We start from the raw sequence: 16,061 nt of genomic DNA on the forward strand, positions 1-16,061 counted from the left end.
ATCTTCATTTTACCATAGGAACACAAATTAGAAAAATAGGGTGACGCCTAATGCTAGAAAATTGGAGCCTGAAGTTTAGCCCCTGGAGTTCATTAACTTCTAGCGTTCGGCGGTTGAAACGTGGCGCCCGACAATACCAAGTTAATGGCCTAGCACCTAGCGGCACTATAACAATGCTTGACGTTGTATAAAAAACAACAATTTGGGAAAATTGATCCTATGTAATTGACTAATTGAGCACATTTCCTTTAGTATTTTTGATTCAAAATGACTTTAGAGAGTAAAAAACTTATAATAAATCACTCAAAACACATACTCAAACATTTGCCATATCAAGACCAAACATACATTAAAATCAAACAGTTAAACATACAACTCATCAATTCAACAAATCATATCATAATTAACTGTCAAGATGATCAATTCAACATAAATCTAGATTCTCTTACTTGACAAAGCGACTCAACCGACCCAAACAACTTAGCAGACTCAAGGAACATTTTTAAGACTCTAGCAAGCATACCAGGTCGCAAAAGTAGTAACCGGTAAGACCGGAATATCGTTTCCCAAGAGACTCGTGTAATACTAAATAACCGAACAATAAATAACTAATTTAAGCTAAAGAATGAATCTATAATTTGAGTTTTTTTGCATGAAAGTAAATTTTGCATAAATAAGTAAAAGGTGAACTTGGATATTTTAAACTCTTAGAGTATGTAAAAGACTTGAAATGCAGTGGAATGATATTGTTGGGATTAAATTTCTCCGACTTCACTCTCAAACATATAAAACACTTAAACTCTTCTCCATTAAATTTCTAATGTCAACCCACAAATGTACTAAAACCCTAATCTCTTAGTTGAATGAGCCTAGATTTCCTTATTTCCCAAATAAGTGAACCTGCTTTATGAACTAGGGTTTTAGACAACTAATGGGTCAAACTTCATTCCTAGATACAAGTTTCATTAGGTATCTTGTTCCAAGTCTAGGTTTCAAAAGATATTTTCCAATACCTAATGACCAAAATATCATGCAATGAATGGCCAAAACAAAAGCATTAAGTAAAGAAACAAAGATACTAGCAATTAATGGAATAAACATGTATATATTCAAAACATTTGTAAAATATAAGAGAGTTCAATGACTACATCTACCCCCAACAAAATGGGTTTAACTCTCCATTGTCATGGAAAGCATAAACTTACAAAATAAAGATGAAAGAAGAAGGAGATACAAGGAGGAAGAAAAGGGTGTTCCCACAAGCCCTAACAAACCTCCAAACTTCTCCAAACGTGCATTTCGAGCTTCAAAACGTACAAAGATGAGTTTCCTTCGAGAAAACTAGAAGAAATAGGGTCAAGTTGCCACATCAATGAAAGTGGCACTCGAAGGAAGCCTCCCAAAGCCAGGCGCTGGCAGCAAAGGAGAAAAGATGAGTTTTGACTATCGCTTGGCGTTTTCTAGGTGCCGTTAGGCATTGTGTTACTGGAACGCATGGTACCTGGCATTGGATGTTGTTTGCTAGGCGATGACTCCCTAGAATTGGGCTGGCACCTAGCGCTGGCCTTGTGTCGCCCAACAGTGGCTAGTTCTTCCTTATTTTCATCCTTTTTAGCTTCTTCTTGCTACTTAAGATCACTCACTTGTCTGGGTTTTTGGAACAAAGCTTCCAATCTATAAATAGACACAAAAAAAATGAGGATTTGTGGTAAAATTAGATCAATGTAACCCAAAATATATTTATTTACAAAAGCAAGATAAAATTGGAGATTGAGAAGGTTAAAAGCTATGGAAGAGTTGATTTTGTTAAATAAAATAAGACTTAGACAATGGTAAAAATTAACATTATCAAACAACAAAACACTTTTAGCTCAACAAGATGCTCTACCTATAGTTAGAAACAACACAATGACGATCAGGATCTACCGTTAGGATCATTGATCAACATAGACTAATATAGAAGATGAAAATCCCACATGCAAGCAAAAAAGACCTCACATGCAAAAAGAAAGAAAAAAAAAGTCCAAGAAAATGACTTAAACTTAACTTATGCGAACGAAAAAATTAATTGGTCCAAATTGAAGAACTCGCCGTGAGAATCACTCCTATGATCTCATATCTTCAATCAGGCGAACAATGGAGGAGAACCCTTATAAAGAAGTTAGAGAATTAGAGAAAAATGATTTCGAGAAAGACAATATGTTTTAAAAATAAAGAAACTTGTTTATAATAGTTATATTTATACTAAAACTTTTTTATAATAGTTATATTTATACTAAAAATTTTTAATAATAAAAATAATTGAAATTTGTTTATAACAATTATATTTATAATAAAACTTTTTAATAGTAGAAAAAAATGAGTCTCACTATTTTAAAATCACTATCACTTTTAAAATATTATTTTCTAGTTTAAATATTTCAAAAATTATGTATCTTGATTGTAATATTTATATGTATCTTGGTTGTAATGGACTATACTAATATTGAAAGAATAAATTATTTTTTAATATAATTAATTATACAGTTAACGTTTTAATGTCTGTAGTTTTATTTAAATAAAAATAAGGAAAAGAATGTAACATTTTTTCATTTTAGCTCAAAATTCATTTCTATTTTAATTTTACACTTTTAGATTATAATTATTAGTTAAACTAAAAAAAGTGGTAGATCTTTAAATATTTTTCAACATTTAATTTAATTATTTTTTAATTTCATATACAAATTCATAAGATTTTTTTTACATAACATCAATTAAATCAGTGATCTAATCATAACTTTCTTTTCTATTTTTCAGTTTGTTAAATTAATCAACATTTGACGTTTTTATTATATCAAATCAGTCAAATAATTACTGATCATCGTCAATGTATTCGTATTTCTCTTAATTTAAACTACACATGATTTTGATAATTTTTTAAGGTTCAAAAACTACTTTATCCTTTTTTTTTTCATTAAATGGTCTTATTTTTCTTCGTCAATTTTATTCGATTTAGTTTTTCTTAGTAACAACGTTTAAATTGTCAATAACAAGTTATCAATACAAATCACATGTTGATTCATAATTTTTTTGTTTTTTTTTTTATTTTTCTATTTGTTTATTTATAATGTTTTGTTTTTGGTTTTTTTAATTAAAAATAATTATCTTGTCTTGTAAGTAGTCATATAACAATAACATAGCAATACTGTTATACGTTATTGTTGTTATATATTATTTTTGTGTCGCATGTCAATATATTCATTTTAGAACAAAACTAACAAATATAATATTCAAATTGTAAATAAAATATTAATCCATGACACAGTAATAACCATGACACAAAATATTCTTACGTCAAATTTTAACTAGGAAAAATTTTCTAAAAACTTTAAAAAGAAATAAAAAAAAATCAGTCATTAACTATCTAAACATCTTTACCATAAAAAACTAAATTGTAAAACAATTAACAAAAATTAAAACTAAATTAAATTTTTTTGAAACATATGTCTTATCAATCAAAATATTAATTCATAATCAATAATTATCCTTCTTTCACTTCTTATTTAATCTAAATAATACTTTTATAAACTTTTAAATATCTTAATTTATAATACTTTCTTTTATCATATCACATCAATAAATTATTTTTGTAATATTTCTAATCAAAATTTTCCATTTGTGGCTCTCTCAAGAACGCCCTATTTAATTTATATGTCCTTTTCAATATTTCTTTTCCCCTCCCAAAGCTAAAGAAAAGACATTCCTCTAACCTAAAGAAATACTTAATATATATGAGAAAAACTTGAAGAAAAAAAATGCAAAAAAATAAAATAAAAAATTGGAAGCATGTATAAGTCAAAAGAAGAAAACGAGATTTTCATAACATAGGGGATTTCTTAGTAAGAACGTGCCAGACCAAAGTCGTTTCAACAAACACTAATCAATGCACCTTCTCTATATCTTCTTCCTCTTTTAACTTAGGTTAATGCGTCTTCATGTTTGTTGCCACCAACCCAACTTCTTCACTCTTCATTTCCTCTTCTCTATAAAACCCCTTCTTCTCTAAATCTCAATGCTCAACAAACTCACTCTTCCAATGTCTCCCCAACTCTCCCTTGAACCCTGGACCACCCTTGCCGGAAAGGTCGTCATGGTCACCGGCGCTTCCTCCGGCATCGGCCGTGACTTCTGTCTCGACCTTGCCCGCGCCGGCTGCCGCGTCCTCTTGGCGGCTCGCCGTGTCGACCGCCTCCAGTCCCTCTGCGACGAAATCAACAGGATGCCGTCGCCGGCGGAGCTCGCAGAATGTGACCGGAGCCTCCGCGCCGTCGCCGTGGAACTTGACGTTGCCGCCGATGGCGCTGTCATCGATAGACAGGTGCAGAAGGCGTGGGACGCGTTCGGCCACCTCGATGCGCTGATCAACAACGCTGGTGTCAGAGGTAACTGATTTTCTGAATTAGTAGTATCAACTCAGAGCGAGATCAGAAAATCTTTAATATGATATCAGAATGAGTAAATACTAATGCAGGATTGGTTGAATAAAAATTCGAGAAATCAACGTCGTTGCTTTCGATTGATTGATTTATTTATTTATTTATTTGTGATTGTACTGATTTTCTGAATTTATATTTCAACTTGAACAGAGATAAACAAAATTACAGAAAATTTTATATATTAGAATGATATGCAACCAATGATAAAACTGCAGGACCAGTGGAATTGAAATTCGAGAAATCCACGTCGTTTTCAACCATTGATTACGACCTTTTTTGAGATTGTACTGATTATTAGACTTTTCCGAATGTTAACCATCTACTATGATTTTTGTGCAACCATTGATTACGACCTTTTTTGAGATTATACTGATTATTAGACTTTTCCGAATGTTAACCATCTACTATGATTTTTGTGGTTCTTAATCTGATAGAACTGCACAAGTAGTTTCTTAAGTGTTAAATATTTTATTAAAACGCAGAAACTAATTCGAAGGAGTTTAGATGTTTTGATGATTATTTATGTAATTTATTTATTGGAATTTCGTGACAGTGAAGAGACATGGTAAAAACATCGTTGAAGAGGATGGTAATAATATCGTTGAAGAGGAGTGTACCTTGAAGACCAGATAAAAATTAATAAAATGAATAATTTATAAAAAGAATATATATAAATCTATTGTCTTTTAAAGTTTTTGGTTAATTTTATATTTTGTAACCTAGTTTATGATTCATTTCTTTCATATATATTCTATGTTTATTGTATCTCTTGTAAAAAGCAAATATTTTAAGATTTTTTTGTTGTTTGTTAATTATTTTCTGAATTTGTGATTTGCTGATATGACAATTGCATGTGTTAAGTTCAAAGGTGAGAGTTAAAAAATGGTGGATAAGTTGTAATTTAGTTTCGCTGAAAATAGTTGATAATTTGTTTTCGAATCTGATAAAGGAATAAAGTGTGTACGAAAGGGAAAATCAACAGTATATTGTTCTCGACACTTGAAATGTCCCCTGTTATAGGAGACATTGACAAGTGAAGATTTGGTTTCTGTCCACAGTGATTTGGAGAATTTGATGTCATTGTTGAATAATTGCATTCGATTTCTGAACCCAAAAAAAGCATGCTCTGATTTGTGGGGTGGATTTGATATGTGGTTTCAAAGGAATGTTTCTTTTACCCAAAAGGTTGGTATTTTTAATCACCGAGTTTAACCAAGGAGAAAAATTTGCGTGTTGTGTGCTCATAGATCTTTAACTATACGAAGTCATTATTTTAAAATTTAACCCAGTAAGAGGGTAATTGTTGAAAGAGCATGACCTTAATGGTTACTGAATACTTTTTTTCATTTTGAGAAGCAAGTGATTTGCACAATTGAGATGTGTCCTATCATACTTACTTTCTGGATTACTCACTGATTGTGGAAAGTTGTGGTGTTTCATTGTTCTTTGGCGTGAAGGAACTGTCAAGTCACCATTGGAATTGTCTGAAGAGGAATGGAACCAATCATTCAGAACCAACTTAACTGGGACGTGGCTGGTGTCAAAATCCGTATGTAAACGCATGCGTGACGCTCAGAGGAAAGGATCAATCATCAACATTGCTTCAATTGCTGGTTTCAATCGTGGTCAATTGCCTGGTGGAGCTGCTTATGCATCTTCTAAAGCAGGTGTCAATATGCTGACAAAGGTAAACCATAACTACTCTGCGTTTGATTTTTCTTGATTAAAGAAATCAACTAAAGCTAGTCAACCTTCTTTGAATTTCTCTCTTCCACATTGAATCTCTCTTCTTTTCCACATTGAATTTCTTTACACCTCACTTTGTAGTTATCGTTGATTTGTTGAATGGGAATATTCCATTTGAACACAAATTATGAAAAGCATTGTCCTTGACTTCTACTGTTCAGATATTTATTTAATTAAAACTCAGAATTACACATGTTTTAATTGCTCCATGTTGATTATGTTAAAATTTTAAAAGATAAATTGACATAAAATATTAGAAAACACTCTGCTTTCTTATCTTGTTTGTTAGTTTGCAAGCTCCTCTGCTGATATTTAGAAATTATATTTTTTTGGTGATATTGAGAATGATTAAAAGAGACAGTAAAATGTTGTTTGACAGGTGATGGCATTGGAATTGGGGACACACAAAATCAGAGTGAATTCCATATCACCTGGACTTTTCAGATCCGAAATCACTGAAAAGTTAATGGAGAAAGATTGGCTGAGTAAAGTGGCCATCAAAACGGTACCCTTGAGAAGTTATGGTACTTCTGATCCAGCATTAACATCCTTAGTTCGTTATTTAATTCACGATTCTTCTGAATACGTGTCTGGCAATAATTTTATAGTAGATGCTGGAGTCACCTTACCTGGCCTGCCTATTTTCTCTTCTCTATAAACCAACCATAATTTTTAGATTCATTTTAAGAACACTTTTACATTAGCTAAACGAAAATATTGCACTGTAGTCAATGCGTAATTTTGCACATGTATTACCCCAAATGTACGAGTTACTTCAATACTAATTTATAGGTAGTTGAGTTTGATAAATTTCAAACTTTCAATTGAATATTTATTAAATTTTCTGCTGTGTTAAGTCTTTCAAATTTTAAAATTGAATATTTCTTGTTAGATTTTTATGTTAATCATATGATGTGGTAGTTATGCTGTATTTTGTTATGATATTGTCATATAATATTTTATTACAAGATATAATGACAAAAATTTCTCAATGATTTGTTATACTTAATGAAAATTATTTTTAAAGAAAATTAATACTATAAAATATAAAATAAAAAAATATAATTTATGTAATATAAAAATATAAAAGTAGATAAAATTACGAAAATTATGAAATCATAGAATAAAAAATTATAAAATTATAAAGGAAATCATATAAAATTATAAAATTATAAAGGAAATCATATAAAATTATAAGATTATGATCATAAAATCATAAAATTATAAAATCATAAAATTATAAAATTACAAAATTATAAAATTACAAAATTATAAGTTTTTAAAATTATGAAATTGTAAGGTTATAAAATTCGAAATACATAAAAGTATAGTATTATGAAATTGTAAAGCAATACGATTTTATAATTATAAAATTGTAAATTTATAAAATTTTAAAATTATAAAGTTGCATGTGGTAGAAACTAAGAAAGATTAAGATAACCTTTACATCACTCAGTTACTCGTGACATCACTTAGTTACTTGTCACATCACCTAATTAAAAAATTTAACATAAGAAACTTAATTGAAAAGTTTAAAATTTGTGAAGACTCAATAAAACACAAAAATTTAATAAGAAATTAAGGGAGGTCGACTACGTAGTCTACTCTCGCCAGACGAATTATTATACATTTTGTCTAATGTTGGACTTGTTGGTCGAACACTCTAATCATTGAGAAATGCCCTCCAAGGGTAAATAATGAGTAAACTCATTGAGCGAGTATATTAGATGTCATATGAAATATGTGTTATGATACACAAATAATATTTGAATAACTATCATGTTTTGGAGCGATTAAAGTTTTAAATGAATGTAAACATGCTTTATGAGGAAAGAAATTGTTGTGATTGATATGTTGCATGTGGTGAAATGAGGAGGTAGTAATTTCTAAGGGGAGATGCTAGTATGTTTGCTTGATGTGTAGAGTGTATTGATGTCAGAGTTTGTAGTGAGACTATCTTGACTTTACTTACTAATTGGACTGGTATAAAGGAAGATACTTATGTTATGTTTACTTTAATAAATGTAATATTTGTGAGGACAAAAGAATGAGTGATGTAGGTGTTTGATTCAAGGAATTTTGTTAAGAAGGAAGAGAGAGTAATGCAGATATTTGGTTTAAGAGATTCAAGCTGATTTGGGATGATGTATTTGAGGAAGACCCAAAGATTTTTATCTCCTCATGAATGAAGAAATTAGAAAGAAAAAACAGGTCATTACATATACTTTTACATTTTTGTCCATGACTTTTATATAAATGTCTCATACTTTTATTTTAATTTGTCATATGCTCTTAAAAATAATTGTAATATAAATTATATTAATTATAAGAAAATTAACGATAATAACAATTATATTATTATTACTACTATAACAATATTTATAATAATAACACAAACTAAAAATAATAATATTAATACTATTAATTATTATTACTATAATTATAATAACAATTACATTTTATTTTATATTAATTTTAACCATAAGGGTTAAATTGTAATCTAATAACTTATTTATTAAAATATTTTTTATCCATTACATCCATGAAATAATTCACAAACTTTTAGAAACTTTATCCTTAAATCACTTCATTTTCATCTCTTCATTCCATGAAACAAACAACTCACTTTTCCCATTTCTATCCCCTCGATTTCTTCCACCTACTTTATCTCAAATCTATCTTTAGAAGCAAACACACTTTGGTATGCATAAGAGTGAGAGTTACAATAGGTCCTTATTAGTAGATTTGGTATCAAGGGTCAAATCTACATATGAATGATTTACCCTGTAATACTTCTTGGTATGAGATGTGGTCATGGGATCGAGAACCCTTCAAGAGGGAGGGTGAAGTGAGTATAACAGGTGCAAGGTGTCAGATTCTAATTAATACACTGAGAAAGTTGTGTTTGATGTATACTACCTAACCAAGTTTATGTATTGATACTTTTTATAATGTTGTATATAGGGATGCCAAATATATATGGGAGTATTGGTAGATAAAATCAGCTATGGATAATAAATGGATAATTTAATTCAAATTATATTTTATAGGTTTTTACAATTTCCTATAGATTTCATTTTAAAAATTTATATATCAATTTTTAAAAATATTTACGTGTATCTACGGATATCATGGATTTTTCCACCCACAAATACTTTTTAAACTAGTATACGACAAATAACAAAACAAATAATGAGTTGAATTTCTATTGCACTCTAGGTGATAGGTAAGTGTTGAGAATAATTCAAGTGTGAGTCAAAGTTTTGACATTGGGTAAGAAAGAGAAAATAAAACATAATATAAAATAAAAGACCTATAAACACCCCGTTTTAAAGTTTTAGATTAAAAGTAATCTCAAATACCTTATAAATGAAAAAATAATGATATATATATATATATATATATATATATATATATATATATATATATATATATATATATATATATATAATATACGGAAATGATATTTCAACTTTATTATTTAACCCATTTTTGGCACCACACGTGCTTTCATTTTAAAACAATTTTGATATTTTTTTTCAATTGTTAACACTATCCAATTTGGATTTGAAAACAAAAAAGGGCATAATTTCATTTGAACCCAAAAAATGAACAAACCTTGTTCTCCTCCATTGCGAAGCCCTAGCCCCAACTTTCTGATTTCTTTTCCCCTCACCATCATCTTCTACCTCCATACACACAGACGATGACGACAATGACTTCATCGCCCTTCGTAACAAACTAAATAGGCTCATTTCACCGAAGTGTTGTCATTTGTGCCATTATCGGAGTCCTTGTGGTCCTTTGCTTGAACTTTTGATGCCCTAGTTGTGGGTATTAGTTCATCTTTATGCATTTCAAATTTGTAGTTTAGTTTTATTTGTGTTATTCCCTCTCCATTTGACAACACATTTCATATTCTTTTGTTGTGCAAAAGGGCACGTGTTGGAGCCTTTGTTGATGATACGTTCATTTTGTATGAATGAAGCAAACCTTCCATTTATTTATTCTCCTTTCTTTGTTGTCTTTGGTTTTTCAACTATTGGACTAGAAGAATGACACAAAACTTGTCAAACATATTTGGTGACCCATGTGCAAATAAGTTGGGAGTTAGGAAGGACTTTTTATTCAAGTTTACTAGAACATGGAAAATTAAACTTTTATGTACACACGAAGTTACATGTATTTGTTATGGACCATATTAATCAGATTTAACTGGTTATCAACCCAAACTAATTAACTGACTTGAGTGGTCTTCCAAAAAATGACAGAAAACCTTTCAAACATATCTGGTGATCCATGTGCAAATAAGTAAGGAGCTAGGAAAGACTTGTTGTACAAGTCTACCAAAACTTAGAAAATTAAACTTTTATTTACACACGAAATGACATGTACTTGTTATGAATCATAGTAATCAGATTTAACTGGTTATCAATCCAAACTAATTAATTGAGTTGAGTGGTCTCCAAATGAAATGACACTAAAACTTGTCAAATATATTTGATGATCCATGTGCAAATAAGTGGAGAGCTAGAAATAACTTTTTTGTATAAGTCCCAAAACTTGAACAATTAAACTTTTATGTACACACGAAATTACATGTACTTGTTATGGACCATAGTTATTAAATTTGACTGGTTATCAACCTAAAGTAATTAACTGGCTTGACTCTTGACTGGTCTCCACACAAAATGGCACAAAACCTGTCAAAAGTGACACAAAAATAATTAACTAGGTTCATCTTTAGATATGTTTGACACAAAATAATTTTTTTTTGTGTCATTCTTCTACTCCAATCGTCGAAAAAACAAAGACAACATAAAAAAAGAGAATAATAAAATGGAAGGTTTGCTTTATTCATAAAAAACGAATATATCATCAGCAAAGGCTCCAATGAAAATAATGTATCATCAACAAAGACTCCAACAACGCCCTCTTCCGCACAATAAAAGAAATATGAAATGTATGCTAAAATGGGGAGGAAAGAACACAAACAAAACTAAACTACAAATTTAAAATGTATAAAGATGAACTAATACCCACGACTAGGGTATCACAAGTCCAAGTAGAGGACCACAATGACTTCGATAATAGCATCAATAACGAAACTTCGATAAAATGAGCCTATTTAGTTTGTTAGGAATAAATGGGGAAGTCGTTGCTACATGTACTGAGGTAGAAGATGATGGTGACGGGAAGAGAAATCATATAGTTGGAACTAGGGTTTTGCAAGGGAGGAGAAATAGATTTTTTTGCTTTTCGGGTTCAAATGAAATAATATTCGTTTTCCTTTTCAATTCTAAATTGGCCACATTTAACAATTGAAAAAAAAAATCAAAATTATTTTAAAATAAAAGCACTTATGGTGTAAAAGATGGTCAAAATAATAAAGTCAAAATATCATTTTCGTAAAAAATAACCCATGAAGCACTGCGGGTAGGGATGGCAATGCGGGCCGGGCCGGCCCACATAAGGCCCGCACAACGCGGGCTAAAAACACTGGCCCACCCCGCATACTCCTTGGCCCGAGGGTCTGCGGGCCGATCCGCTTTTTTTTTTTAATTTTATGATAAAACTTTCAATGTTTAAAAATTGGAATACTTTAAGAAGTTCACAAAATTAAGTAAAGACTTTGGGGAATTAGATGATAAATTGATAATTCAACATTTTGATCATATTCATACTATGACATACACAATGTATTCTTTAAATTTTAGCACATTAAAAATTACAGAATATTTGTTTTCTCCAGTTATACAAAAATTTGAAACGTTAATACAAGAATACATCAAAAAAGTAATTAATATACACAAGTGCAATTTTTTTTTTAATTTTATGTGAGTTTATAGGCCAGCCCACGTGGACCTGCAGACTCACTACCCTAACCCGTCCCACGTTTTTTCTGCGGGCCTGCAGACCGGATCCATGGGCTGGCCAGGCCTAATTGCCATCCCTGGGTAACAAAAAGAAAAAACAAAAACTAAAAAAAAAAAGGATGTCTAAAACTAGAAATTGAACCCGGTGTACACGATTGCTTCCCACGGTAGAGGATCTTGTTGTGATTCAAACACCAAATCGAAGGCATAAGTAAATGAATCTGATAGCAGCAGAACAAGTGCTGGAGCCATGGCACAAGCTAGAAGACAAAGTCGTTCTTGTCACCGGTGCTTCCTCCGGAATCGGACGAGACTTTTGCATTGACCTCGCTAAAGCTGGCTCCTACGTCGTCGCAGCAGCTCGCCGCCTCGATCGCCTCACTTCCCTCTGCCACGAAATCAACCGCCTCTGGCCCTCCCCCGCCGGAAACAGCCGCGCAGTGGCCGTGGAGCTCGATGTCGCCGCCGATGCCTCCACCATCGACAAGGCCGTGCAGAAAGCCTGGGACGCCTATGGCCGCATTGATTCTCTCATTAACAACGCTGGTGTCAGAGGTAATCCACTATGACATTTTCTATTATTATTGTTTGGCTTAAATTCAGTTTTGCTGACCTCATTATATATTATATTAGTTTTTAATTTTTTAAAAATAATATGTAATGTTCAAAATTTTTGTGTTAGTCTCCATTGTTATTTTTTTGGGTTATGACATTTGATCCTGTTTTGTTGATGATTAAACGTTATTAGTCTATTTTACAAAACTCTTCTTCATTCACAATTGTGATCATTGTCTAGAACTTGCTTAAAGGATTCAATTCCAGATTCACTCAGACCAGGGACCATAGTCATTTTTTTTTAATTTTAGACCCTGACTTCTTAGTCATCATATTAACTGTTAACACCAAAAATATTGAATATTATAGAGTGACTAAAGCTAAAAAAGAGAAGAAATTATTTGTTTATTTCTAACATTGAGGACATAACTGAAGTGTTTGAATACATTGGAACACTTGATTGCTTCCTAAAAGTTGTAGTGGCGTTTTTACTGTTTATTTTGTGTAGGAAGTGTTAAATCACCCTTGAAATTGTCTGAGGAGGAGTGGGATCAGGTGTTCAAGACTAACGTTACCGGGTGTTGGTTGGTGTCAAAATATGTATGCAAACGCATGTGTGATGCCCAGATGAAGGGATCAATTATTAATATTTCTTCAGTTGCTGGTTTAAATCGGGGGCAATTGCCTGGAGGTGTTGCCTATGCGTCTTCGAAGGCAGGAGTAAATATGCTGACCAAGGTAATAATATTATTTGAGATGTTTTTTTTTTCTTAAAATCTAACCATTTTTTTTAATTCTCTCTTGGTTTTTTTTCTTTTGATTTCGTAATAATTTTATGACCACTGCATTATAGCAAAGAGTAAATGAATCAAGATGATGAAACTTGTTTGATGTGTTGTGATCCACTTTCAGGTTCTTTTTCTGATGTAGGGATAATAGTTCTTGCTAGGAAAAATTAACACCAAACAAAGAAAAGAAATACTGAACATGTTTTTTATTGCTAATAGAAAGATAAGAATCACCCAAGAAGCATACCCGAAGGAGCTTTTTCCTTATTGCACTGGAATTTGCCTAGCAAATCAAAAACTCAATCCTCTCCCCTTTACTTGTAAGAGGACTTATTTATGGGAATTACATTAAAGTAAATAACAGGACCAACTCACATTCCTATCCATCTAATAACTTGTTACAACTTTGACTCTTTCCTTTCCCTATGATAAACATGCCGACCCTTTTCTCTTATAGATCTTTGCCAGCACTCATTCCTAACATATACAATTACATAGTTTGATTTATCTGGGTTATATATAAATGAAAAATTGCCAATATTAGGATAAAAGGTGAAGTAGAAGTTAGTTTGGGTCTACAATTCGTTCTATCACAACAGTGAGCATATAAAGTAGTTATTTTAATCAGAATACTTTAATTAGATTGAATAAGAATAAGTGGAATGGGAATTCCATTTTAGTTAGAGAAAAGGCGGAAGAAAGAAGGAATAAGAAAGTAGACATTAGTGACTCATAACTAACTCTAGAGTATCTGTTCCTTATGGCATTGTGCTCTAAATTGCTATACTCGTATTCAACGAAGTATATATAGATGGAGCCATGCACAAATTGGAAGCTGGTCAAGATTTCACTACTTGTATCATATTGAATAAACATCATGCTGATATCACTATAACTTGGGTGATGGTATTTGACAGGTCCTGGCTATGGAATTGGGAGTGCACAAAATTAGAGTGAATTCAATATCCCCTGGAATTTTCAAATCTGAAATCACTGAGAATTTATTGCAAAAAAAGTGGCTGGAAGGTGTGGTCAGGAAAATAATGCCTTTGAGAAGGTTAGGTACTTCAGATCCAGCATTGACATCTCTAGCACGTTATCTTATTCATGATTCTTCAGAGTACGTCACAGGCAACAACTTTATTGTTGATTTTGGAGCCACCTTACCAGGTGTGCCAATTTATTCTTCTCTATAATTTATGTATACATTGTTCAGTACTCCAATTGGAACCATTCCATCATATCTTCAAATTAAATGATATAGAGTTCTGAAGTCCATGTATACGGAGAATTATGTACGATGGCTACCACCTTGATCTTACTTTGCCTATTTTCTTTTTCACTTTTTGGAATATTTAATCCAAAAATCCAGAAGGTACTAATTCTGGAATGGAATTTTACATTCCAGATTAGTCAATTAAGAAGATAAAAGAGGTACATAAAGACCATTGTAAGGTAAACGAAACAACGACCTATGTTCTGTTGTTCTTCTAAAAGTGATGGTTCCATTATGTTGTTCTTATACAAATAATCAAACAGTGACAAATGATCCATTAGGTTGCCTTTAACTTGTGAAATTCAAAGTTTCTCCACACCAGGATGATGTGGCAGTATAATTATGCAGATGTAGTTATTACAAATACTTTCTTATATCTAAACAGTTATTTAGTAGATAGAATCTCGATAGTAAGATGATGAAATTGAATTTTAATCGACCATAGTAGGTATTGGGACTTTTTATTTTATTGTTATGTTTATATAAATATTTGTTTATCTTCTGGAAAAAAGTTTTTGTTTTTCTTTAATGGTGAGACTGTATAGTGAAGAGTTTGATTTATTACACCGAAACTCCTTCTTTAAGAATTCTCTCAATATATTACATAGAATAATGAAGGAATGATAAAACAGAACAACATGCATGACAAAGATACAATTTAGTAGAAAATATTTATATTGGGGATTAACAAAAGCTCACTACCATTTTTAACAAATCTAAAGATATATTCATTAGATTTAAATTATGGTGAGTTCAGGTAAATAGTTTAATTAAATATTTATTTAATAATGTTTCGATTTCAAGTTTAATGTGGGATTATTGTGTGTAATGAAGTAAATGTTTCACTTTAGGGTAAAGGGGAGCAAGGATTTGTCTTTCGAATCTCATGTTCATTTTGACACACAATGTTAATTTTTTGATATGAAGTTTATTGAGATAATTAATTAGGGACAATCATTACACTTGAGATATTATCTGTTGGTTGGCAAAATTAACTAAACTGAACTAAATGGTCTAATAACTGTACTATAGTATACTAAAAATACTGAATTATTTATAATAAAGGTTGAATTGAACCATTTTATAGTTCAGTTTTAAAAAATTAAACCTTTAAAGTTGTAGTTCTGTTAACTGCTCGTTAACTTAAAACTACCTTGTTGATAACACATAGAAGCACATAGGCATGAAATAGTGACACATGCTCCACTCATTAAAACTTTAAACAAATTTGATCAAATCAACTTGGTTTAAACTTGGACGGATTCGATTGAGTCTGTCACAAGTAAAATTTGGCATGATTTAACAGAGTTGGTTCGACCAAAATTTGTCTGAATTTGACTTAATC

General features: G+C 31.2%; 2 protein-coding genes across 2 annotated transcripts; both read left to right on the forward strand.

Moving 5' to 3' along the window:
• The first annotated feature begins 3,830 nt into the window (after nucleotides 1–3,830).
• On the forward strand, nucleotides 3,831–7,081 carry LOC114190288 (3-oxoacyl-[acyl-carrier-protein] reductase FabG-like). The gene is made up of 3 exons (XM_028079115.1): nucleotides 3,831–4,421; nucleotides 5,933–6,162; nucleotides 6,601–7,081. The coding sequence occupies exons 1-3, from the start codon at nucleotides 4,052–4,054 to the stop codon at nucleotides 6,877–6,879; spliced, it is 879 nt and encodes a 292-aa protein (XP_027934916.1). The 5' UTR covers nucleotides 3,831–4,051; the 3' UTR covers nucleotides 6,880–7,081.
• A 4,943-nt stretch (nucleotides 7,082–12,024) lies between these two features.
• Nucleotides 12,025–14,782, forward strand: LOC114190336 (3-oxoacyl-[acyl-carrier-protein] reductase FabG-like). Its single transcript, XM_028079178.1, has 3 exons — nucleotides 12,025–12,652; nucleotides 13,161–13,390; nucleotides 14,358–14,782. Exons 1-3 carry the CDS (start codon nucleotides 12,313–12,315, stop codon nucleotides 14,634–14,636), a joined length of 849 nt encoding a protein of 282 aa, XP_027934979.1. The 5' UTR covers nucleotides 12,025–12,312; the 3' UTR covers nucleotides 14,637–14,782.
• Nucleotides 14,783–16,061: the final 1,279 nt, after the last annotated feature.

The sequence above is a fragment of the Vigna unguiculata genome, chromosome 7, assembly GCF_004118075.2.
Source record: "Vigna unguiculata cultivar IT97K-499-35 chromosome 7, ASM411807v1, whole genome shotgun sequence".
Taxonomy (NCBI): domain Eukaryota; kingdom Viridiplantae; phylum Streptophyta; class Magnoliopsida; order Fabales; family Fabaceae; genus Vigna; species Vigna unguiculata.